The sequence below is a fragment of the Rhinatrema bivittatum genome, chromosome 14, assembly GCF_901001135.1.
Source record: "Rhinatrema bivittatum chromosome 14, aRhiBiv1.1, whole genome shotgun sequence".
Taxonomy (NCBI): Eukaryota; Metazoa; Chordata; class Amphibia; order Gymnophiona; family Rhinatrematidae; genus Rhinatrema; species Rhinatrema bivittatum.
This window is the reverse complement of record NC_042628.1, coordinates 10809956-10835464: the sequence shown is the minus strand read 5'-3', so window position 1 is coordinate 10835464 and position 25509 is coordinate 10809956. Positions and strand designations below refer to the sequence as shown.

The window sequence follows — 25509 nt, the reverse complement described above, 5'->3', positions numbered from 1 at the left end:
TCTATAGTCGCGGTAAAAGAGTAATGGACGGAGGTGTTTTAAGAGTTGTAGTATGATTTTTTTTTGTTAGGGAAGAAATGTGCTGTTCATAGATAAAATCTGAATTTATAATTACTCCGAGATTTGTGGCATGGTGTGTTATAGGAATTGATATACCGTTAGTTATCAGGTGTGATGGTGGACCTATTGATGTATCTGAAATAGATGTTTTAAATGAGCTACTTCTAACTTCATGGAGTGCCCCCTGGTAAATAATCGATTTACATTAACTTGTTCAAGTCCTTTCATGATTTTGTAGATGTCTATCATATTTATTTATTTAAAAACTTTTCTATACCGTCGCTAAGCTATGTACCATTGCAACGGTTTACAAATAGGCACAAATAATGTATATATAGGTGGGTATCGTACATTTTAACAAGTGCCAACTAAAAACGGTTACAATATCATTAATAAAGAAATTTTTGGGTAGTGATGGATTAGTTCTGGGAAGGTTTATTGAGGTACTTTATTTCGGTCTATTTCTCTACTGTACTATGTATTTATAATATTGTGGTGCCATTTATTCTGGCTGCGTTTTTCTGTATTTTTCGTTATCTCTCTCCCTCTCTACCCCACTGTTTCTTTTGGAAAGGCTTGCTTAAAGAGCCATGTTTTTAAGGTTTTTTTTTAAAGGATTTGATGTCACTCTGTAATCTTAGTTCAGTGGGCATTGTGTTCCATAGAAAGGGCCCAGCTAGTGATAAAGCCCTTTCTCTTACTTGGGTTAGTTTTGCTGATTTTACTGTAGGGATTTGTTAGTAGTGCCTTGTTAGCCGAACGAAGGTTCCTTTGCGGTACATGGACTCTTAGAGCTGTATTTAGCCAGTCAGCTTCTTTATCATATATTAGTTTGTGTATTGTGCATAAGACTTTGTACTTGATCCTGTATTCAATTGGTAGCCAATGTAGTTCTGCTAAAGTTTCAGTTATATGGTCCCTTCTTTTTTTTCCTGTTAAAATTCTGGCTGCAGTGTTCTGAAGTATTTGCAGAGGACCTCCTCAGTCTCTTCTCCAAACTGAACAGCCATAACTTCTTTAGCCTTTCCTCACAGGGCAGCCATTCCATGTGACCTCTGTCTTGGTTAACCAATATGTTTCTCCTCATGAAGGACCACTACCAAATACAAACTCTGAAGCGCAATAATCACAGCTGCAGAAGCTTCAGTTTCCAGGGCATACTGCACTGACTGTGGCCGCTGACCAGCACCCTGCTGGATCATTGGTGCTGATAGGGCCATTATGTGCCAAGGCCCTCTCTCCCATGGTTTGAGAACACCTGTCTTTGCCCTCTGGGATGATGCTCTACTCTGAAAAGATTGAAGGTGCCCTAGAATCCCTTGCCAAGGAAGTTGACTGTGTCCTAGAGTGTGCTGGCAAACCTTTTTGCTGAAAGAAATAGCACCCGGGCAGTCACCATGTAGAATAAATGGTTTGGCACTATAGGAATCTTGTGGGCCATAAAGAATGAAGGCACCGGCACAAGGAACTTATCTCCTGTTTCAGTGTCAAGGATGAGTCCACCGACTGAATCCTGCACAACAGCACTGGTTTCTTTGGTGCGGAAGGAAATGTCCTCCCCAGCATCAAAGAAACCAGTGCTGTTTTCTGCATCTCACTCCATCCCCTATGGCGGATCTGAGTACTGGCACAATGGGGGAAGGATAGAAAGAGGGAGCCTTCCTGATTTGCAAGAAAGAGGAAATTGAATCCTGCGTCTGCTTCTTCTGGTGCTGAGAATCTGAAGAGACCTCTCTCCAGGAGGCTGCCCACCCTCATGCTGAGGCAGGAGTCGAACAAGTCTCTCCATCTTGCACATGTGGTACTGCTATGCTTCTGGAGACAGACCACAACTATAATATTTGGGAGCATCAAGATTTGGGCCAGGCAACAGATAAAATAGGTCTCTGATGGACATGTAATGTCTGCAGGCGAAGACCTTTAAAATGTGTGGCCAGCAGATTTCTTAGCCTTGGATTTCTCTTTTTCTAGAACTGAAAAGTTCTGTTGAGGGGCTGCTAAAGCAACATTGGAGAAAAATGATTAACATATGTGAACTTGAGGAAAACAAAACCAAAACAGAAAATTGAGACTGGGAACATGTCCAAGTGGTAGCTCAAACGAAGACTGGAGAGGCTCACAAGGCAATTGTACACAGAACACCTGCACAGGTTCGTTAAGACCTTGACTGAACTCAGCATGTGAATGGCAACATCTGAGAGCACCAATACAAACCCAGGTCTATGGCTGATTCATGCTTGACAATGATGAAGCAATTCAGTAAATATCCTAAAACAAGAACATTTTGTAGTAGATGCCAAGGTTATCAAACGTTGTCTACAAATGTATGGGAATTTACTTCCCGTTTTGAGACAATATGGGAAAACAAGTTGGAAGATATGTTAGAAAATCTAAAAGATGCTTTATACTTTTGCTTCCCTCCCATAAACCTTCAAGATGCTGCACTCAGTAGGCCAAAAAAAAAATAAATTAACCCTTGCATGACAATAAAAATGACAATGCTCACCAGCTCGCCAATCCGGTCCAAATTATCCAGGAAATACTTCACCGATTCACCCTAAGAAAATGAAGAATGTTTATTAATAATCCGACAGTCATCCCCACAAATATGCTACAATAATAAAAATAGCAAAACTTCAACTTTATATTAAAAAAACCAGACGTAATATAGCAAATGTTGCTTACCTGATGTAACAGGTGTTCTCACAGGACAGCAGGATGTTAGTCCTCACAAATGGGTGACATCGAGGATGGAGCCCACCACGGAAAACTTCTGTCAAAGTTTAAACAGAACTTTGACTGGCCCCTACTGGGCATGCCCAGCAAGGCACTGACCCTGCAGCCAGCAGGGGTCTCCCTTCAGTCTGATTTTCAAAGCTACAGGCAGTGCCTAGAAAGTAAAAACAAAACGAACCCAACACCGCGGGGTGGCGGGCGGGTTTCGTGAGGACTAACATCCTGCTGTCCTGTGAGAACACCTGTTACATCAGGTAAGCAACATTTGCTTTCTCACAGGACAAGCAGGATGGTTGTCCTCACAAATGGGTGAGTACCGAGCTGAGGATGTCCTGACTTGCACCAAATGCACCCAACGACGTGCAACAGGCAGTACAAGTGGGGTGGAATTTGGGAAAGGGCATCCGCACCCTACCGGGAAGGTGGAAGGGTGTTGGTACATCAGGTTGGAAAAAGGTTACGCAAGACAGATTGGCCGAAGATGGAGTCCTGTCTTCCAGCTTTGTCCAAACAATAGTGGGCTGCAAAGGTATGGAGAGAACTCCAGGTTGCAGCCCTGCAGATGTCAGGAAGCGGCACCGATCGAAGGTGTGCCACTGACGTAGCCATGGCCCTCACAGAGTGTGCTTTGACACGGTCTTGGAAAGGAATGCCAGCCTGCTCATAGCAGAAAGAAATGCAGTCCGCCAACCAGGAGGAAAGAGCCTGCTTACCCACAGGTTGTCCTAACTTGTTAGGATGGAAAGAGACGAATAATTGAGTGCTCTTCCTGTGAGAAACTGTACGGTCTAGGTAAAAGGCTAGAGCTCGTTTACAGTCTAGGGTATGCAGGGTCTGTTCTCCAGAGTTGGAGTGGGGCCTGGGAAAAAAGATAGGTAGTATGATGGATTGATTGATATGAAACTCAGAAACTACCTTAGGTAAAAATTTAGGGTGAGTGCGGAGTACCGCCCGGTCCTGCAGGAGCTTAGTGTAAGGCGGATAGGTAACTAGGGCCTGTAATTCACTAACCCTGCGAGCTGAAGTGATAGCCAAAAGGAATAACACTTTCCATGTGAGATACTTTAACTCACAGGAGTGCAGAGGTTCGAAAGGAGGTTTCATTAGACGACCAAGAACCAGATTAAGGTCCCAGGATGGGGCCGGAGGCCGTAAGGGTGGCTTCAGATGGAGCAAGCCTTTAAGAAAACGTGTTACTAGGGGTTGTACTGAAATAGGGACACCCTGTACACCTTTATGGAAGGCGGCTACCGCACTGACATGCATCCTAATGGAAGAGGTTTTAAGACCTGATTCAGAGAGATGCCATAAATAGTCCAAGAATTTGGAAATTGGACAGGAAAGGGGATCAAGGGACTGAGAAGTGCACCATGATGTGTACCTTTTCCATTTGTATGAGTAAGACTTTCTTGTGGAAGGCTTTCGTGAAGCTATCAGGACTCGAGAAACGGAATCTGAAAGGTTGAAAGGCTGAAGGACTAACCTTTCAACATCCATGCCGTCAGGGACAAGGCTTGGAGGTTGGGATGGAGGAGGCATCCGTCGTTTTGAGTGAGCAGATGCGGGTCCTTTCCCAGAGGAATGTGCCTGCGGATGGAGAGATCCTGGAGTATTGGAAACCATACTTGGCGTGGCCAGTAAGGTGCTATCAGGATCATGGTTCCTCCGTCCTGGCGTAGCTTCACGAGAGTCTTTGACACAAGAGGAAGTGGGGGGAATGCGTAGAGCAGACCGGTTGTCCACTTGAGGGAGAATGCATCCCTCGGCCGAGAGTTCTGGCTCCGAATGAGAGAGCAGTAATCGTCCACTTTGTGGTTCTGAGGGGACGCAAAGAGGTCTATGCGGGGAGAACCCCACTTGTGAAACAGAGAGGGTCGCTATCAGAGGATCGAGTGACCACTCGTGCGGTCGGAAGACACGGCTCAGCCGGTCTGCCAATACATTGTCTACTCCCGGCAGGTAAGTGGCCCTGAGGTACATAGAGTGGGAGAGGGCTTCCGCCCAGATCTGCGCAGCTTCCTGACACAGAAGGAAGGAGCCTGTGCCTCCCTGCTTGTTTATGTACCACATGGCCACTTGGTTGTCCGTCTGGATTAAGATTATCTGATGAAAGAGATGATCTTTGAAAGTGCGGAGCGCATAGCGGATTGCTCGAAGTTCCAGGAAATTGATCTGGTGTTCGGCTTCCTCGTTGGACCATAACCCTTGGGTTTGAAAATTGTCCACATGGGCCCCCCAACCGATGTGGGAAGCGTCGGTGGTTAGGATAACTTGCGGATCCGGTGGAAGAAAGGGTAAGCCCTGAAGGAGGTTGACCTGAGTCGTCCACCAAGTTAAGGATAGGCGCAGCGCTTGTGTGACTGTGATTATGGAGGACAGAGGCTGAAAAGCTTGAATCCATTGTTGTCGTAGAGTCCATTGTGTTACCCTCATGGCTAGTCTGGTCATGGGAGTGACTTGAACCGAGGATGCCATGTGTCCTAGGAGAACTAGGAATTGGCGAGCTGTGGCAGTGTCTTGAGACTGGAGCTGGTGAGCTAGGGACATGAGAGTTTGGACCCGTTGTAGCGGAAGGTAGGCCTTTGCCTGTAAGGTGTCCAAGTCTGCCCCAATGAAAGATAAGGTTTGAGATGGGACGAAGCAAGATTTCTCGTAATTGACAAGAAACCCTAAGGAAAGGAGTGTGTTGATTGTCAATTGTAGGGAGGACCGGGCAATCTGAGGGGTGGAGGCCCTGATCAGCCAGTCGTCCAGATAGGGGTATACGTGGACACCTTCCTTCCTGAGGAATGCTGCTACAACTACGAGGCATTTGGTGAAGACCCGTGGAGCAGATGCCAGACCGAAAGGCAGTACTCGGTATTGATAATGGTCGCGGCCTACGAGAAACCGCAGATATTTGCGATGGGATTGTGTTATCGCAATATGGGTATAAGCTTCCTTGAGGTCGAGGGAGCATAGCCAATCCCCTTTCTGCAGCAGAGGGAGTAACGTGCCCAGGGTTACCATCTTGAACTTTTCTTTTTGCAGATACTTGTTGAGGGCTCGAAGGTCTAAAATTGGACGTAGCCCTCCTGATTTCTTTGGAATTAGGAAGTATCTGGAATAGAATCCCTTGCCTCGTTGAGAGGGAGGAACGAGTTCTATAGCATTTGATTGCAGAAGAAGAGATACTTCCTGTTGTAATTGAGCCAAATGGCTGGATAGACTCCACGCTTGAAGCGGCGGGGAGTCTGCCGGAAGAGTTATGAAATTGAGGTGGTAACCCTGTGCGATAATCGCCAGCACCCACTGGTCTGAGGTAATCCGTATCCAATGCTGTAGAAAGTGGCACAGACGACCCCCTACAGGGATGTGGAGGAGTGGGATATGGCATGTGCTCCGAGTCGGGAAGTCAAAGGCCTGCCGCAGGCCCGGGGGGTGGGGCTACAGCAGGTCTTTGTTTCCGAGGTTGGCGTGGCTGAGGTCTGGTGGAGGATCGAGCCGGACGAGGCCTAGTCGACGGAGGGTAATAACGACGTGGCCGAAAGAATGACTTTTTGGAGTCCTTCTTAGGTGGTGGTTTGGAGGATACCTCAGATGGAACAGACGAAAGTTGTTTCAACGTCTCGTGGTGATCCTTCAATTCCGCCACAATTTGTTGAATCTGTTCTCCGAACAGATTATCCCCTAAGCAGGGTAAATCGGCTAGACGATCCTGAACCTCTGGGCGAAGGTTGGATGATTTTAACCAAGCCCAACGTCTGGCTGAGATGGCAGTAGCTGAGACTTTCGTGGAAGCATCGAAGATATCGTAGGCCGTTCGGATCTCGTGCTTCCCAGCTTCAAATCCTTTGTGAAGGAGGGCTTGAAGCTGTGGCTGGTATTGGTCCGGTAAGGTGTCAGCGTAGTCCTGCATTTGTTTAAGGATAGCTCTGTTGTACTGAGTCATATAAAGTTGGTATGAAGCTATACGAGATATCAACATAGCCCCATGATACACTTTCCTTCCCACACTATCAAGAAATTGGTTGTCCTTGATAGGGGGAGTGGAAGAGTGTGGCTTTAAACGCTTGGCTTTCTTTTGCGCAGACTCAACTACAACAGAGCGATGATCCAGTTGAGACTTCTGAAATCCTGGTGCTGACTGAACGAGGTAGGTTGAGTCAGCTTTTTTATTGACTGGTGACACAGATGAAGGTGATTCCCAGTTTTTCTTTAAAAGATCCAGAAATACTTGGTGAATGGGGATGGAAGCGATGATCTTGGGGGCATCCAGAAATTGGAGCAGCTCCATCATTTGGTGCCTGTCATCGGTCTCAGATTGCAGCTGAAAAGGCACAACTTCTGACATCTCCTTTACAAAATTTATAAAGGAGAGATCTTCAGGAGGAGATCGTTTTCTACTCTCTGTAGGAGATGGTGGGGATGGTAAATCTGTATCTGAAGATGAATCATCACCCCAGGTATCATAAGGATCATGTAAGGTTTGCTGTCCTGAAGGACCTGGTAGAGGATCCAAAGGCATCGATGGAACCGGTGCTGCAAGCGGAACAGTGAACGGCATCGAGGGCTTCGGGGCCACCGATGGAATCGGTGCCGATCTTGGAATCGATGGAGCCGAAGGATAAATCGGTGGAAAGGTATGTGAAGGCACCGATGGAACGACACCGGACGGAGGAATCCGGAACGGTGTTTCTCCTGTCGATGAATGTCCTTCCGGAGATGATGGTGTAGTCGGTGCTAATGAAATCACCGATGGAAGGGCGCGCATAAGTGCCTCCATACGATTTAGTATCGGTGCCAACGCTTCCACTATAGGCTCGGTGGTCGGTTCCATCCTCGGTGGCAGAGTCGGTGCTGAGGTCGGTGCCTGAGGCGGTGCCGGAATCGGTGCCGGAGGCGGTGCCGGTGGAGGCTGGAATCTTCGCATCGCATTCTCGATGGCCTCCTGGACCAGCCGGTCCAGTTCTGCCCGGAGACCAGGGGTAAGCATACCCGGCTCGACGGGAGAGGGAGGCTGAGGCAGGGCCGGAGGGACCACCGTAACCGGTGGGATCACGGCCCCCGCACCCCGGGAGGGTGAGGGTTTCCTCGGTGCCTGCGAACGAGACGTGGACGGTGCCAGGTCCGACCGAGGCTTTTTCTTCGGTGGCTCGGCCTGTTCAGAGGTCGATGGTTGCGGATCCTCGACGGGCCGAGACTTGTGCCGTCGATGGCGATGCTTATCCTTCCGATCTCCTCGGTCATCCGGGGAGGGGACAGGAGTCGACGGCCGAGAAGTCATCGATGGTGGACGGTCACCGGCGGGTTGGCGATGGTGGTGCAACTTCGACGGTGCCGGTTCCGATGACGTCGATGCTATCGATGGCGTTGGGGTGGGTGCATGGAAGAGGAGCCCCATCTTCTCCATCCTGGCCTTGCGACCCTTAGGTGTCATTAAGGCACATTTGGTGCAAGTCAGGACATCATGCTCACTACCCAAACATAAAACACAAACCCTATGGGGGTCAGTGATGGACATAGTCCGGGTACAATCCGGACATCGACGGAACCCCGTCGCCATGGCTTAAGGCCAAATTTAGGCGCGGGCTCAGTAAGTTCCCACAGGCCTCAAGGGCCAAAATCGACGGCCGCCGATTAAAAAAGGGAAAAAACTTACCGGTTTCCGCGAAAGTGACAAAAATTTGTCGAAGGGAGACCCCTGAGGGGCAAATTTTCTTCGGATAGAAAAATACCGAATTCCTGTCAGGAACGTGGTAAGAGAGCTCCTTTCACCGCGTGGCAACTGCTGCGCGGAAAAAAGAAGACTGAAGGGAGACCCCTGCTGGCTGCAGGGTCAGTGCCTTGCTGGGCATGCCCAGTAGGGGCCAGTCAAAGTTCTGTTTAAACTTTGACAGAAGTTTTCCGTGGTGGGCTCCATCCTCGATGTCACCCATTTGTGAGGACAACCATCCTGCTTGTCCTGTGAGAAAATAAAGAGCTTTTATTAAATGTATTAGAAGTTTTACAAATATAATCCTCTTAACTGACGGTATCCAGGTTTAAATCCAATACAAAAAGTGTCATTAGCAGCAGTTTATCAAATCCTGTGACAATTGAGAAGCTTTCGACTTAATTGCCAAACAAGGAATTAGCTTCATATATCCTGCACTATCGAAGAAAATGTGAATGCGCAATAGCAAAAAACAGAGCATGTTTTATACAAATTATATATAGCCAGAGCTGTTTTATACTGAAGTTCAAAGGAATTTGCCTGTTGCAGTTGATAGAAGCTAGCAGATCTGCAATTCTTCTGTTTAAATCTATTAAACCATGATAATACATCAACTAGACATGGTCATGTGTGAGTTCTTATGAAAATCTCAAGCTGCAGAAAACAAGAGCTACCTTACAAAAAACAAAAGGTGGACAATACTCTTCTCTTGCCGTTTATAAGTGAAGAAGACCAGAATCATGCTGTAACAAGGTTAACACTGAGGAAGCCCGGAAAGAAACAAATGAATCTCCAAAAAACTCAGGTGAATCTTTAAAAGGAGGCTGAGCTGGCAAGAACTGCACGGTATCTCTGGAGTTTGACTGGGTACGACGCCTGTAGTATGCTAGGGCACGTTAACAATACAATAAGTGAAGTCGCTTCTCTGACTCAGACCGCTGTGGTCTTCGGAAGAATGTCGGCGCATAGACGCAAAGAGAAACACCAGAGCAATGTCTAAGTGTGTCCACCATGATCAAAAATCGAAGCGCTGAAGAGAGCTGATGCACTAGCCCTTACTGGGGACACCGTGCGTGGTGGACACGCTAATCCCCTTATAGTATAAGGGGCTGTGGATGCGCCTCCACAACATGCGTCCAACTGCGTGTTAAACAGCACCCTCAGCACAGTTTGGCATCGGTCCCAATGAGCTTAGCAGGCAGCCGGTGGCCCCTTTTCTGGGAACCCCAATCCCTTTCTCCCTTCCACATCACTGAAAGGGCCAGATTACTGGGACCTCCTCCTCTTGATGACCTATGCCGTGACTTTGGGGGGGGGGGGAGAGCATTGTGTCATCCCTCACCTGGAGCCACCCCTGGAGAGGAGACTGGAGGCTCTAGCTATATAGAAACATACAACATGACAGCAGAGAAAGACCGTATGGGCCCATCCATACCTCCCTGAGAGGTCCTCATCTTGTCTCCAGCACCTCCATTGCATGCATCTGCCACATTCTCCAAAAAAAAATCTTTAGATTATTCCTAATACCCTCCACCCCACTCCAAACACCTGCTGGGGGCAGCTAATGCTGCCCCTGGCACATCCCAAGCCATCCCAATACGAGGAAGACCTGACTTGGGGATTGAATCTGGGACCATCCACATGTGTCACTGGGCTGACTCAAAGTTATTATCGTTAGGACAATTGATAATATATTTAAGGTTTGATTGGGGTATGACTCAGCTGTTTTCTTGCAATTAGCATAGGTTAATTATTTTCAGAGATTAAATGGCAGTTTTTGTTGCTTTGCATAATAAATGCTGTTCTCTCTACTATGACGGCCAATTTAAAAGTAGCACTGTATCACCTTAGTGGTGCAGTCATGGGGGATATCAGGATACGTTTTTCCCCTTCCCTTGCTGCTTCTACCCAACACCTCTTGCTTCTTGCTAAGAACCCATAAGACTACAGGTGCAGTAGAGAAACGCTTCGAGCTCCCCGTTGCCTCCTGCAACTCCCGTAAGATTTTGGTGCACAGGCTGCAGTAGTATGAGGGCAGTCTGACTCACAGGCTGCACACTGTAGGTGTGCTGGATACTAATATAAAACAATTAAATATAGCTAGTTTTATTCACCATCACTGCACAGCACAGATCTAAAATTAAAGTTTATCATTTGCTTATTGAAAGTCTCCTGAAGCCACATACAGAAAAATGGAAAAAAAAAATGTAGATTTTAGTAAGTCATTTCAAATCTTTTGTATATCAAAAATGCTTAACAGATAAACACTTATTCAAATGAGACCAGTTTTGTAAATCACATCTCCTAATGTATCTCATATCCTGTGAGTCACAAGTCTGATGCAAGAGGCCAACTGGGAAAGCTGAAGCAGGACATGTTCCCATTGCTCAGCAGTTCTGAGTCATGCGTCTCCTCTGGGAATTGGGGAATCCAACAAAACTGCAATGCTTGATGTGTTCCAGAAGTCGCCTCATTTCCGCTCCTTTTCCCCACCCCCCCAAACGCTGGTAAGAGTTATGGTCTACTGCATGAAGACAATTTAAGGCTGTTGCACAGTAATACAAACTGCTTTTCTGGTGTTACAGGAATCTGAGTGAAATTAAAACTGCATCCATTTCTGCATGGAAAAATCAGAATTCACACAACTCACTCTGAACCTGATTTTTATTGTGTGAGAATAGGGACAATGATCAGACACTTATTTAAAACATGTACTCCAGTGAGAATAAAATACGAGAAGCACTATTAACATACCATAAGAACAGAAGTGCCATGCATGGTCAGGCCAAGCAGCTGTCAAACCCAGCAGCTTGTCTGACAGCAGTCAATCTGCATCATTAGAAAATACCCGGCGGATGCCTAAGAGCAGATCCACTTGTCCACTCCCAGGAATAAGGGTAGCTTTCCCCATGCTTGCTTTGCGAATCATTTGACTTTTCTTTCAGGAACTTGTCGAAAACCCTTCTAAACTCGGCTATGTTAAATGCCTTGTCCACATCCTCTAGCGACAAATTCCATAATTGTGCTCGGCTACCAGTTAGTACAAGGACTGGGAACATCTGAAAGATTAAATAATTGTTCTGCCACCCTGCTGGCTTTCATATTCCAATACTATGACCACCTGAACCCTTAACGTGCTTGCCTTTAGATCTTTATCAAGATCAAATTCCAAAACAGATTTCAGAGAGAGGGGTGGGGGAAGAAATGTTACTCACCAAGGCCAGAACACAACATGCTCCAGATACAATAAGCTTTGAGGAAATCTGACCAGTAAACCTTCCACTATGTACTCTCTCAATCTAGCTCATTTTCTTTAAGGAAAGCCTCAACTTCAAAGCCATCGCATGGCAATTCTCGTTTTGGACGAACGACTGACGTCGAGCCAATTATATATCTATCTATCTTTCTCAAGAGATAGTCTGAAAGGTTCTGCCACCAGTATTTCCTGGAGGTTTGCAAACCATGTTTTCTAAGCCAACATGGCGCTAGTCACTTGAGTTAGAGTGATGCATAAGAACTTTTGTCACCTACAGCAGGAAACTACTCTGCCATAACAGAGCAGGATCTGCTGGAGAACCTGGAACCTTTGTATTGACGCAAGATACCATGAGATATAAACAGAAGTCCCACCTTCTACGTGAAGACAAAAAAAAAAGAAAGAGACTTACTGGTTTAGTTCAGACTCTCCTAGCAAATTAATTTCCTCTACTACGCAAACTGGTGACAAGCAAAAAAACATTCCTCTCTGCCCATGGCAGAACTTTTGTGGTCTACTATTATCTTGAAACTCCTTCTCCCTCCCACTTAAGTACATTACGGTTTAAAAAAAAAAAAAAGATTTCATGCAAACATCTTTTTGCACAATCCTTTACTACTTCTCATTTCTAAACAACTAACTCTTCCCAAGATCGAAGTCCTAATGGAGGCACCTCCATTCAAGCATGCTCATCAACAAAGATCTTCTGTGAGCAGCAAGGAATTGACTTTATGCTTTTGGCCCTCAGGATGAGAAGTTAGCCACATGGAAGAGCAGGGCCCAGGCTGGGGTTGCTGTAACCTACACCTTGCTGATGGTTTAAGTAATATTAACCATGGATAATTAGTTTATTTTAGTTAACGTTTTGCATTTGTATGCTGGCTTATATTTGCATTGTATAATGGATCATAACTGTTGAATTCTATTTGCCTTTAAGCCTCTTTGAATGGTATTTTTATGTTAAAAAGGCAAGTTATAAATCAAAGTTGTGTTTAACTTAATATAAATGTCTCCAAGTTTACTACTCCAGAGACTGGACAACATTTTGGGACAGCTGGGAATTCAGTACTGTTGGGTGCCTCTAAACAATGCTGTAATGTTTTAGAGACCTTCATTTTCACATTTTTTTTTCTGGGAATTTCGATGCTATAAAAAGTTGGTTGAAAAATGACTGTCAGTGGACAGGAGAAAAACTAATGGAAAGTAATTTTTCCACTTTTTTTTTTTTTTTTATTATAGTAAATCCCAGGAGAAAAAAAAAATCTAAAAACTAAGGCAAAATCTCTAACCTTAACAGATGAAGGCATTCTGCCATCTGCATGGCTTGAGATCTTGTGCGTCTGGCCTTCATTAGTCAAGTCACTGTCTTCTGTCACACAAACCAACTTCACTCCCAGCTGATAAATCCTGAGAAGGCTTGAAGACTTCTTCCAATTAAAGATCCGTGGGATTTTTACAACCTTGTCTCTTGCTTCCACTGGTGCCAAAAAGGATGGGAGCTTACCAGTATACAGTATCATCCAGATGATAGAAAAAATTCAGCAGCAGTGGATCTTTGTAACAGGACATCAGGAGACACATTTATCCTTCTGGTTAACAGTGTCAGCTCTGATTTAGCAAACAAAAAAAAGTTATGCCCTTCTCTGAGTCAAAGGGCAGTTCCCCCAAGGATACTTTAAATTCTCCTCTGGAGAGAGTCTGAGGACTCTGGAGAAGAGGCAATAGGAGACCTAGCCCTCTCTTGCAGGTGGAAAAAATTTAATCTGGAAAGTTGTTTTTTTTAGACTTTGCCTTGAGATGCTTAAGCCAATGCACAACAGAGGGGTAAGCAAGATCTTCCTTGATACCACCATTAAATCCCTTGCAATCTTATCCACTCTTCTGGCACCCAGAGATGTCTTTGTACTCTAAATTTGTCCCTTCACAGACAGAGGATATTGAGCTAGCACTATTATGGGATACATCCATTCCCCACAATCTGAGCACAGGTGCTGAGACCTCAGATTTCATTCTCCATGAGGGAACAAGAACTACTCCTAACAAGTTAAATACTGGCTTATTATTCTCCCTTGCAACAGGTACAAGACACCTTGACAATGTACACATACCTCTTACCCTCAGAAAAGAATCAGAATGACTCAAGCCACCAAATATTTCAGACCCAGGGCCTCAGTCCACCGCCCTCCGACTGCAGGAGGTTCAGCAATTAGAGTGGCCACAGTCAGATGAGCTTGGGTCTGCAATTCTCTATTGCAATCTCCTCTATCACAGCATTCCTCAAGCTGGCCCTGGAGTACCCTCTAGCCAGGGTGGTTTCCAGGATATCCACAATGAATATTCATGAGAGATTTGCACGCAATGCAGCTTGAGAAAGAAGCATACTTTTGAAAAGGGAAGAAAAAGAAAAAAAAGGTGCAATACTAACAGTATATACAAGTCTAATGGAGGAAATCTTATCCATTAATAAGATTTAGCATATATAGAAAATGTTTTAAGAAGCACAAACGAGTATTTGGTTTACTATTTGTTGCTACTGCCACCCACAACTTATGATTACAGTCTGTATTGGTAATGGGTGATCTGCAAAAATTAGTTTGGAGTGGTACAATGAATATTTATTAGCTACTGTCAGGATGCAGTTAATTCTAGACAGTCCTTCATGCCTTTAAAACCTTGTAAAAAAATGTAAATAGGCTTAGTTTTATCTAAAAATCTTCTCTAATGTCAAGCATCACCTTAAAAATCCTGGAGTACCGCTTTCGTCAAACAATGTAGCAGTCAAACTTTGAGGCAGCTTCCTGGGAAAAGCTCCTCATTTCCCAGAATACAAAGGGCTTCTCTGATGCTGCCAGCACAAATGGATGCTATGAGCAGCAGTACAGAGCGAACGACAAGGTCGCCTAACACTTATCCTTCACGTTCTTTCCAGACAATCTAACTGAAAAGCTCTTATTTTCAAAAGCTTTTTCTCCCTTATACTTTTGAAATAAATTGCTTCTTTCTTCAGAGAATGAGCTTCTAGTTCCTCTTTTCTCCAATTTGGACTAATGTCAAAAATAGCTGAACAAAGGTTCTTTTTCCTTCATAGACCATTATGGAGTTTTTTGGGTTGTTTTTTTTAATTGTTCCAATTCAAGAACTCTTTTCCTCCTTATAGGCCAATACAGCACAGACGCGCTAAAAAAGTGTGTGTTTTCGGGTGCCTGATACAGAATGCAAATGAGGATCGTGCTAAAAGGAGATGCTAGGGACAATTTCGTGCTTCGAGCACCTCCTTGGTCCAGACGAGGAGGCTGTCAGCTTGTAAAATTGAGCGTCTGTTTTCCTCACCTGACCCGCTGGCACTATGCACTCCTCTGATTCTGGCCATCATCTTATCCCATTGTTTTGCTACCTCAGAGGCTCTTTCCTAGCTGGTGTGCAGTTTTCCAATCGAATACTGCTCTAGTATTTTTGGAGCCAAGATGCATGATTTTGCATTTTTTGTATTGTCTTAACTAGTAAGCATTTAGCCACTCCTCAAGCTCTATTACTTTTCATTCTGTTTCCTCCCTCAGGATCTTACTGTCATTTGCAAAGAGTTTTCCTCCTAGCCCCTCCACAATATAAGCTTACAATATTGAACAGAACAGGCCCCATTCACTAATCATTTTTCTTTCCTCAAAATGAATTCTATTTATCACTACTCTCCATTGTTTATTACTCAACCAACTGCTATTCCAGTCCACGACCATGAGGCCCACTCTCAAGCTGCCCAGTTTATTTATGAGCTTTCTCTGTGGGACAGTATCAAAAGTTTGGCTGAAACCCTGAACACATCAGGAGCTCATGCTCGATCCAATTCTTTAGTCACCCAAAGAAATCAGATTTGTTAGTCATGATTTCTCTGGTAAAAGCCATACTGCTTTAGATGTTGTAAATGCTGGATTCGAGAGCCTCTCGCTATCCTTTTTGATAAGGACTTCAATTAATTTAGACAGCTCTGAGGCCACACTTACCTGTAGTTTCCAGTCTCCTCCCTATTAAATGAATACTACAACCGTTCTTGAAAGCCTCAAGAACAGAGAAATAAGGATATCTAAAATGAACTGAAAAAATACTTAGCTGAAACAAGACAATTCTTTTATAGTTTCTATCCTTTTTGTGGGAGAATTTCCAACATGATTTTGCCGTTACATAAACATGATGAAGACAATTAATCTGAAGAGTAATTCAGTACTAAATAAGTTAAATACATTGTCCTTCAGTAACCATGGCTCCTCCTTCCTTCCCCCAGGGCTGCAGGCTATATTTAAAAAAAACAAAAAACCTTACAAAAAAAATTCACAGGCAGAATTATCTGCCAGAAGCTTAGTTACTGGCTGAGCTTAGTATACAAGTCTGCTCTCAGAAGCAAGGCTGGAACTTGACTAATTACATTAAGTAAGAAAATAAGGGGACAGGATGGCATGAGGTGTTAAATTCCAAACATGGAGGTCTGAACCTAAGTATTTCTTGGTTACAAATTGGTCCACTGCTCTTCCCAGTAACTACAAAGCTGACTGTGCTGCATCCAGAACATATGAATAAAGAGAGGTAAAGTTAAAATATACACTAGAGACAAAACTGCAATTTGCACTGCAGTAGGTCCAAGTGTCCTTTACATACCAGTCCCTCAAAACAGCAATCTCATGAGCTAAGCGTGAAAGCATCATTTCCTGTTACTGTGCCGTATTCAGGAAAATATTTTATGAAACTGCTCCCGAGTCAGCCTTCAACTGAAGAAAGAAGGGGTTAAAGTCCCCAGGCAAGTCAGCTTTGAGTAATGACATTCTCTGAAACAACCCAAGGGAATGACTGGGGACCATACATAACTGAAAACAATAACTGTTCTCTTCACACAGGAATTAAGCAGAATAGATTCAAATCCAAACACTGTTCCCTCACGGCAGTCCCCAATTCATAACCATCGGATACACACTGTGGCACTGCCCCGATTCCTGAAAGTTACATCTTCAGGAAGAGCTAGGATACAAAGGGGAATGTAAATAACGCCATCTGCATACTTTTATCTTCTTCAAAATGTTGACAACTCAATTTACCTAAAGAATGATCAAACATCTAACAAAAACTTCCTACTGAACATCCCTTTGAAATCCTCCATCAGGAAGCAGTCAAACATCCCAGGCATTCAAATAGTAATACCAGCTGAAAGCAAGCACCGAACTTGGACTCCAATGAATCAATGCTCAGTGCAGAATTAAATTCAGGAAATCTATTTTAGAAGGCTGGACTATCGCAGTCTTTTTAACAACATTTTCAAAGGACAAACCTTTCAAGCATATCTGTTACTTTAAAGTGCCGACTTAGCAGTGAATATAATACAAGAATACAGAGCAGACATGACAGACTTCAGTTCCTGCCCTGCCAGCTAAAATCAGTTGCCATATTCTATGAGGTTAATTTTAAGCCATTTTGCCATTCTGCTTAAATTCACTTTATTTACTGATAGCCCCTCACATATGCTCTTAAGCTTTACAAACGATGGCTTTCAACACTGCAACTTAGAAGCTGGAAAGAAAAGATTGGAGAATTGACAAATGAAAATGATATACTCAAAATAACAGCTGTAAAGTCAATTAGATTCAACGTTTCAGAAGCCATGCAATGTGCTCATTTTAAAAATAAAACCACCCTTGAGACGCAGCCTAGGGAAGAGCACATTAAGATTCTAATCCTAGAACTGTCTTACAGTAATAGTAACTCTTGTATACAATTTACATAGCCGAGTATAATTCCTGATTTCAATAAACAGATCTCTTATTACAACTAGTATCCATCTTGCATTGCTTCTACTTATATAAAGATGGCCTGGAAATATTAGCTGCCAACTGTATTCTAAATCTAAAATCAGTGTATAGAACACCTGAATTGCCCTAAGGAGAGAGTCCCAATATGATCAGCAATTCTCCAGATTTATAGTATACTATTTTGAAAGATGACTTCTAGTTGGTAGCTGTCTCTCCAATTTAATGTAAAAAGTCTTAATCACTGGGACCTTTGGGCCTGCCCACACTTAAATATCAGAAGAGGCATAGGAGTACGCTTGTGTGTGTATTCGTAGATCACAGCCAGTCTTGTTCAAGGCCAAGCAAGAGACAAGTAAGCCCACAGTCCAAACTGTTACAGATTGTCAGCATTACATGAAGAAAAGGTATCAATTTGTGAACCCAATGCATACTCTACCTTTACAAAACAGAAAATCTTCCATTTTATAAACTCAAAATTAGATTTTAAACAGTGCAATTTCTAAGTTTAATGCACATAGCACTCGTCTGTCCTGAAGCTAAAAACTACTATATCATTGCAGATAGTAGAAATGACACCTGAAGGCTTGCTGTTGAACTTTGTTAAAAATATTAAACATCTCCCATTGCTTTTTTTTATTTATTTTTTTTAACAAAAAAAATCTTGCATGCATCTCTACTCTGTTTTGGATCTCTATTTGAACATTTTGTTTGGCAAATCACAATTTGAACAGCAAAGCAAAATGAGACAGGGAAGCACCCATTTCAGCTTTAATAGCACTTCTAACACCTATCATGTAATATACAGTAATGAGGCAGCATATATGAATGATAGGGACAAAAGTAGCATGGGAACAATTGATTTGGTGGAGTAATAGACTGAAAAGATTTACATTTTCAAAACTAAATTACTATATGCCCACTATGAAAGGAAACAGTATACAAAACCAAGATACAATATCAGTAATTAAAAAACAAAACAAAACACGCACTCTTCCTGTCAGTGACTGGCATGAACGGCTCTCTACAGAATACTACAATAATATCACTGTAGGAATCATTACAACCTGGGAGCCCTTGCCATAAAATGGTCAGCTGCAGGTAAACATACAAGATTTTAAAAAGCTCAGAATCAATAGGATTTTTAAAAGCCTCAGGGTAGGCTATGACTACATTACATATTACTGTGATAAAGTTATGCGTGTTCTTTCCATTAAGCTTTATTGAAATGGACCTGAGATTTCCAGATACATTTAAAATAAAAACACAATCAACAGATTTTAAATTACTGAATAAGGTATTAGCCTATTATTGATTTTATTTGTATTATGACTTTGTGTGTATTATCTTGGATTTATGTAAACCATTGTGATGGAACCTTCTAAACGACGGTATATAAAATTTTATAAATAAAAACAGAAGTGCTTGTTCCACAGAAAACCCAGTAAATGCAGTTCATCTGCAATTATGTCAGCTTTCACATACTGTTCCACAAACCGGACAGAAGCAGATACTAACGCAGCACTTTTCAACCACAGCCAGATATTGGCAGAGAGCTCGTCTGAAGCTTTGTTTCTTGTGCCAGTGCTTCCCAATGGGAATGCAAAGATGCCTTACAGCTGGTCTCAATCAGGTTTCTAGCCAATAAAATCCTCAGATGTATAGCAGCAGCAGTAATGGAGCACAAGAACCTCAGGGTAGATAATATAGAAGCGAAATGTCGTGGTCTTATGCTGCAACATGTTTTTTTCTAAAGAAACTGTTTTATAAAAGGAAACTTAAATCTACAAGATGTTCACCGACCTTAAAACCCAGATGCTAAATCTTAAGTTAATTTTAGCTTGTGATAAGTAATCAGGTCAGAATCCTTTACATTTTAATCAGATGGTTCTTTTGGGAACTGCTCAACCGAAACAGTTTAAAACATTCTCCTACGGGCAGGCAGGGAAAGGGAGTATGAAAAAGGATTCCATGTGTAGATATAGCCCTTTTGGGAAAGTAACACGAACTACTAAATTAAGAACTTCAGAAACCAGTTCAAATCTTCTGCCTTTATTACATCTAGTCCAAAGGTTTCCACCACCCCCATTGTGTATCTATGTGAAAAATGCTTAATATATCTGGTTCAAAATCTCCTTGGCTCACCATTTACCCAACTGTAATACATACCATTGCTTCTTGCCCAATATCCTCTTTGGAAGCCACTAATACGTTCTGGTGTCTCATGCTACCCACCAACAAAAGGTGGCCATATGGAGTACTAAATAGTAATTTGTATAGCACATACCAGATATATGCAGCGTTGCACAGGTAAAAGGGAAAGCTCATGCTTGAGTTACAGAACCGTTTCAAATTACCAATGAGTGCTGGTCGAATTTAACCTGCTTCCCTGAACTACACTTGGCAGCCAAAAGTTGAGGCTGTTACATGTCTTATGTCAAAGCTAATGTTGCATTTAATACAGAACATACAAAGAAAACACTGTAAAACATCCACGATGCAGATTACAAAATAATTCTTACAGAAGTCATGGGATTGAGAATGTAATCAAGACATGTACATGGGAGCTTGCTCCAATCCAACCAGTCAAGAAATGGCGGATGGTCTGCCATTTAAGTTTTGGGAGAAAGGAAGAGGAGGAAGAAAAGAGATGAGTGAAATCCACCCATTCCCTCTTGAGAAAGAGTGGGTATCTGAGGGGGGAGGGGTTACATATCTCGAGACAGCGCCCGTGCTCCCAGTAAAGAAGCTTTCAGGAAAGGCAGCAAGTTTTCTATTATTAAACAAGAGAGATTCCTTATTCACTCCACAAAAAGCAGGAAGAGGAAGGGGAACCATCTTCTACTCTCTCACAGCAGCTCATATCAGGCCAAGTCACTCATGTGGGTGCTTCTGAAATGGCATGCAGTTGGTGGCACCATGGCCTGTAATGAGTTATATAGGAGGATGTGAAATGCCAAAATCAGTAGGCAGATGCTCAGCATTTTTGTAGAGTCTATTTAATTTAACTGAAGTTTTGTTTTTAATTAAAATGTCTTATTCACTCCCATTTCCACTGTAATGATTAAGAAACACACTGAGCCAGGCATATAAAGTGATCTTTATGCAACATCCCACTTCATACTAAAGTGATTACAACCCACAAAGGACCTAATTTTCTTTTAGGTTCAAGACAAGCTACTAGAACATCTGCACCACCCATATGATTTAAAATCAAACAAAAACTACTGTAAGTACACTTAAATATCTCAAAATACAGAACCAAACCAAAAAAATAATGGATTCCAAGTATACAGGATCATCAAAACGAACAGACAGACATCCGTGCTGTGAGGCAGTGTATGCACTTCTCCCGGCAGGTAAAGTATATCTGCTGAAACTGGGCAACATTTAAAAGGCTGTTTTACATGCACACATTTTTAATGCATGAGATAAACAAAAACTGCCATCTGTGTATATACTATGAGAAAATCACTTATTGTATTGTGCATTCAGTTAACGTTAAGGAATAATTTTGGTTAAGATACAGAGAATATACCAGAGGAAATCAGTTTCGGAAAGTCAGTGCTAATTTTTTTTTTTTTAGTGGAGTAATAGTGACCTAACTATAAAGAGATCGGTAAGGTGTTAGGAAACAAAAGGCAATTTAAATTTTGAATTTTTATTCCACCTTTTGTAACTGTCAGCTACTCCAAAGTAGATTATACAATAAAGGCATCATGGGGAATACAGAAAATTTGGTAGCCTACACTGCTCTCACTAGTACTGCAAAAGTGATCTTGTAGTATGCATGGGGTTAATTCAGATCGGGAAAGAAACTCCAGTTCTGGAGACTTTACTACAAGACCAACCCTTTCCTCTATGCTAAACCAAGTGCTCAAAGACCTACAGATCTTTCCTAATTAGAAACAAACACTTAAGTTAGTGAAATTATTGAATAAAAAGCCAGGATTGGTTTCAGACACAGATAGGTATAAACATCTCTTACATACTTTTCTGCCAGTAGGCACAAGCTCAAAGGTCGCAGAACATATTGAAAGTTATTTTAGCTATTCAAAATGCATCTTTGGCAACACAGAATTACACCATTCTCTCCCTCATTCTGCCTGGGAGTTGCAATGTATTTCAGTGATTAACTGGCAAAAGGCCTCCAGTTCCCCTTTAAAAAAAAAAAAAAAAAAAGAGACATGCCCGACTGCTGTCTTTCCAAACCAATCCATCTTGAAATAAGCCTTCTGATTCTTACCCTAAACTTATTTCATAGCGCACTTTCAGATATGCTCAATCCTCATGACACACAAACCAAACTGCACACTTTTCACTCTCTGTCCCTCCTCCCCAGCAGGAGCAGCATTTACCACCTGTGCACACCATTTTGCTGGCTTCAGTCTGACATCTGAACACGCAGAGCTTACAGGGCCCCCACACATTCAAACATTGGATTGAAGCTGACAGGGAGCTGCAACCAGGTAGGCAGCACCTGCACTTCCAGTGGGAGATGGGTAAGGGTGAAGCTGGGATATTTGTTCTCTGTAGTGTCAGCAGGAGAGTTGTGCGGTTCATTTTGATGGGAGAGAGGAAGTCTGCTGGACTGTCCCCATGGAAAAAAAAACAAACTAGTAATCTATTTTTAAAATATACCTAAGCGCACAAAAGTTTCGTTGCCACATTTTTGGGCCCAATACAAAAATTCCATACTGGGTATGTCCTGCATACAAAAGAATTGCATGCCAGAAAGTCAAAATTCAACTCACACCAAACATATAAATTCATATAATGTATGAAGCAACACAAGCTTTAGATTGCATCATTTATTATTGTCCCCAAACCCAGTCCGATTTATTCATAGATTCAGTCAGAGATGTATATTAGTCATTTCTCATTTGAGATTTCCCCTAACTCACTTATCCTCCACAATTCAAGTCAAAAGCCATATGCTGACCCAGTAACATATCTTAAACTAAAGTCAATCAATTTTAAGCATTTTCATTCTCAGTGACCCAGATTTAGTATAAAGTTTGACAACATTCATTTCTGAAGCATTTTGGCCGTAGATCAGTAACAGACAGGCAATACAGCACCATACCAACAGAGAGATATAGCAAGGCAAAATATTGCTTTGTGCTCTACAGATACCACTTTCATTTTAATTACTTATTTCCCACTGTTACAATTGCAAGATGACTAATTAAGCCCACTGATGTATTGTGAATAGTTCTAATTCCACTTCCAAATCTTATTCAGCTACAAATTAAACTGCTCTTCAGATCTGATTCCCACAGTATCAGTTCCTATGATCTGATTTCCTTGCATTCATATTTAACTTGCTGCTTCTACTCACATCTGGCGGGAAAAATTAATCAAACATGACATTTTCAATTGTACAAATGTATTCTTTTCTAGCTCAATCCAGATAGTTTCAAGGCCACAAAGACTGCTTAAAAAGCAACAGTACAAGCAAAAACAGGTTACAAGTACAAAGGCAATACAAAACTTATAAAAAATGTATGTCTCTGCTGATAAGTCACTGTGGCAGATTCATCAGTTTTGTCCTACTAAAGATGGTAGGATAAATCTGGAGTTTCTTTATGTGGATGTAAGAGGTTCACATAAATCTTTCCCAGATTATATAAATATTTAACATCTACTCATTTTAGGGGGTGGATCCAAGATGGCCACTCTTTAGATCTGTGCTGCAGTGTGCTTCCCTAATTTCTTGAGTAATCATCATCTTAATAGGTCGAAAGAGAAAAGCTAAGCCCTGCTCCTTCCCGCTGGTGTCTGGGGCATGGACTCCTAAGTCCTATGGATGCCTCTCACCGTAGTTCTAACTCAAGCTTAGACTCCCAGAGGTTTCTGCCTGAGGGCAATACTCCTCGTCTGGGCTTAGCACTGAAGCAATGCAGGAGCTTGAGCCGTCTATCTTATGAGCAGGGCAGAACACCACATCTCTGCAGCTGGTGCATGAACGTCGCAGTTCTGCACACAGACTCCCAGGCCTGGTTCTTGGAATTGGTGCAGCAATCTTTGTGAGTGGGTCCCTGGAACATGGAGGAGCTAAGTGTTTTATCTGCAACAGACAAGCCTCGTGTTTCGGGAGTGGAAGAGTTCCAGTTAGTAAGACTTTCCACGATTACTTTAGAAGATGTATGGAAAACCATCTCTTCAATGGGGAAATTACTTTCAGGACAGATACAAGATCTAAGGCCAGTGAGAAACTGGTTTGAGATTATAACAAAACCAGGATTGAAGAATTTAGAGACTAGTGTTAAAAAATCTGGATGGTCTTGGTACAGCTATTAATAAAGATAATTAAGTTATGTGGAAGGAAGTGGAAATACTGAGAACTTAATTTGAAAAAAGCCCATTAGGTTACCTAATTTTCCTAAAGTGTCATTAACCTCACCAGTGGATTTTTTTTTGTCAATACCTTAAGTATCATTTGCTAATGCCTGAGAAATTGTTACCTTCCAAGTATGAGATTTATCTACCTTTCAGGAAGTTGAAGTCTGAAAGTATAGATTCAGAAAGAAAAATCAAGTATCTATAGTTACTTTGTTCATGAATCTGACACCGAGCTAATTCTTCACTTGCTTTAAGAACAGAAATAAGCTCTAATAAGATTAGATTTTTCTAGGAATACCCCAGAAGAGGAGGAGACAGACTTAAGGTCTTGCAGACTGGACCCTCTTTTCTTGCAATAGCCATCTCATTTTCTTTTCACTCAGAGGCTGATGTACTAAGGTGTGCTAGGCTGAACATGTTATGAACTACACTATTGGGGTAAGCTTACAAGTGTACACAGAGAGAGATGGGATGTACGAGTCCCTTAAATGCTGCTGCTCACACATCACTATTATAACTATTGTGTGATTTATTTGGTTACAACACTAATGATACAGAAAGGATCTCACTGAAGCTCAGCTGAAGTCCTTGTACTCCAGCCCCAGGAGGGGCTCTCAGGTGTACCTTCCGGTTGAGGAGCTGTCATCTCTGATCCGCTTTGCCTTCGCTTGTGTTAGTTGGTTTCATTAGACTGGGTGTTTCCCCAAAATGTCTCTTTATGCAGACTTGGGCACTGATCTGGGATACCTCTCTTCACTGGTCCATCTCTGATGTGGTGACAATCGTGTCTTTACGATTGGCTCTGCAGGCTCACCCAAGGAGTGCAACTCATGCCACTGGTCAGGTCAGAGTGTGGTTACTGCTATTGGCCCAGCTGTAGCAGTGACCTTGTGCTGGGTCCATTACTACACATTCTCTAGGCAAGGGTAGTACGGTACCAGTGCAAAGGCCCTTATCAATGTAAAGAAGTGAAAAGTCCTTTAATATAGTTGAGGTCTACTGTTTCAAGTCACCTCTTGTAGCCTCCTCAGTGCAGGTAAAGTAAATTTGATTTATATTTTGCTTTTCAACACTTCCCTATCACCAGAGGAGCTCACATTCTAAGTTTACCCTCTATTGCCCCAGGTATAAAGTGACTTGCCAAGGTCACAAGGAGCAGCAGTGGGATTTGGTCTTTAGTGATACCAGTGGCCAGAGTGCTTGGCCACTGTGCCCTAATGTGGTCCTGGATGGAGTTGGATCCAAAGTGCCACTACAATTACTACCAATCACTTCTATATAGTTATTAAAATGTACATAGCACTATACAAAAAATACATATTAAAAAAAGTCCTTGCTCAGTTGGACCATTACATCTGGAAACCCCAGATCTGAGACTAGAATAAGACCAGGAATGTTAACTTTACTCCATCTCTGACCTAGGAGCCAACCCTAAACGCACAAGGATAAGCAAAAGATCTCCTGACCCAGGAGCCCTGAGTCAGAGACAGAATTGTTTTATGCACATTTGTCTATTGTTATGTAAGCTTTAGGGAGGATACATTTTGCAACTAAACTCACAGTACAACAGTTGTACATAGTGCAAGTGCATCACTGTCGCCAAATGCTTCTTTGGATTCATCTCACTTCTC

General features: G+C 42.7%; 1 protein-coding gene across 1 annotated transcript in view; it reads right to left on the bottom strand.

Moving 5' to 3' along the window:
- The window catches only part of GNA12 (G protein subunit alpha 12), a 58520-nt gene that overhangs the window by 4049 nt on the left and 28962 nt on the right, over nt 1–25509 (bottom strand). The window contains exon 3 of the mRNA XM_029576956.1: nt 2567–2617. Coding sequence (XP_029432816.1) covers nt 2567–2617 — 51 coding nt within the window. The remainder of the gene's footprint in view (nt 1–2566; nt 2618–25509) is intronic.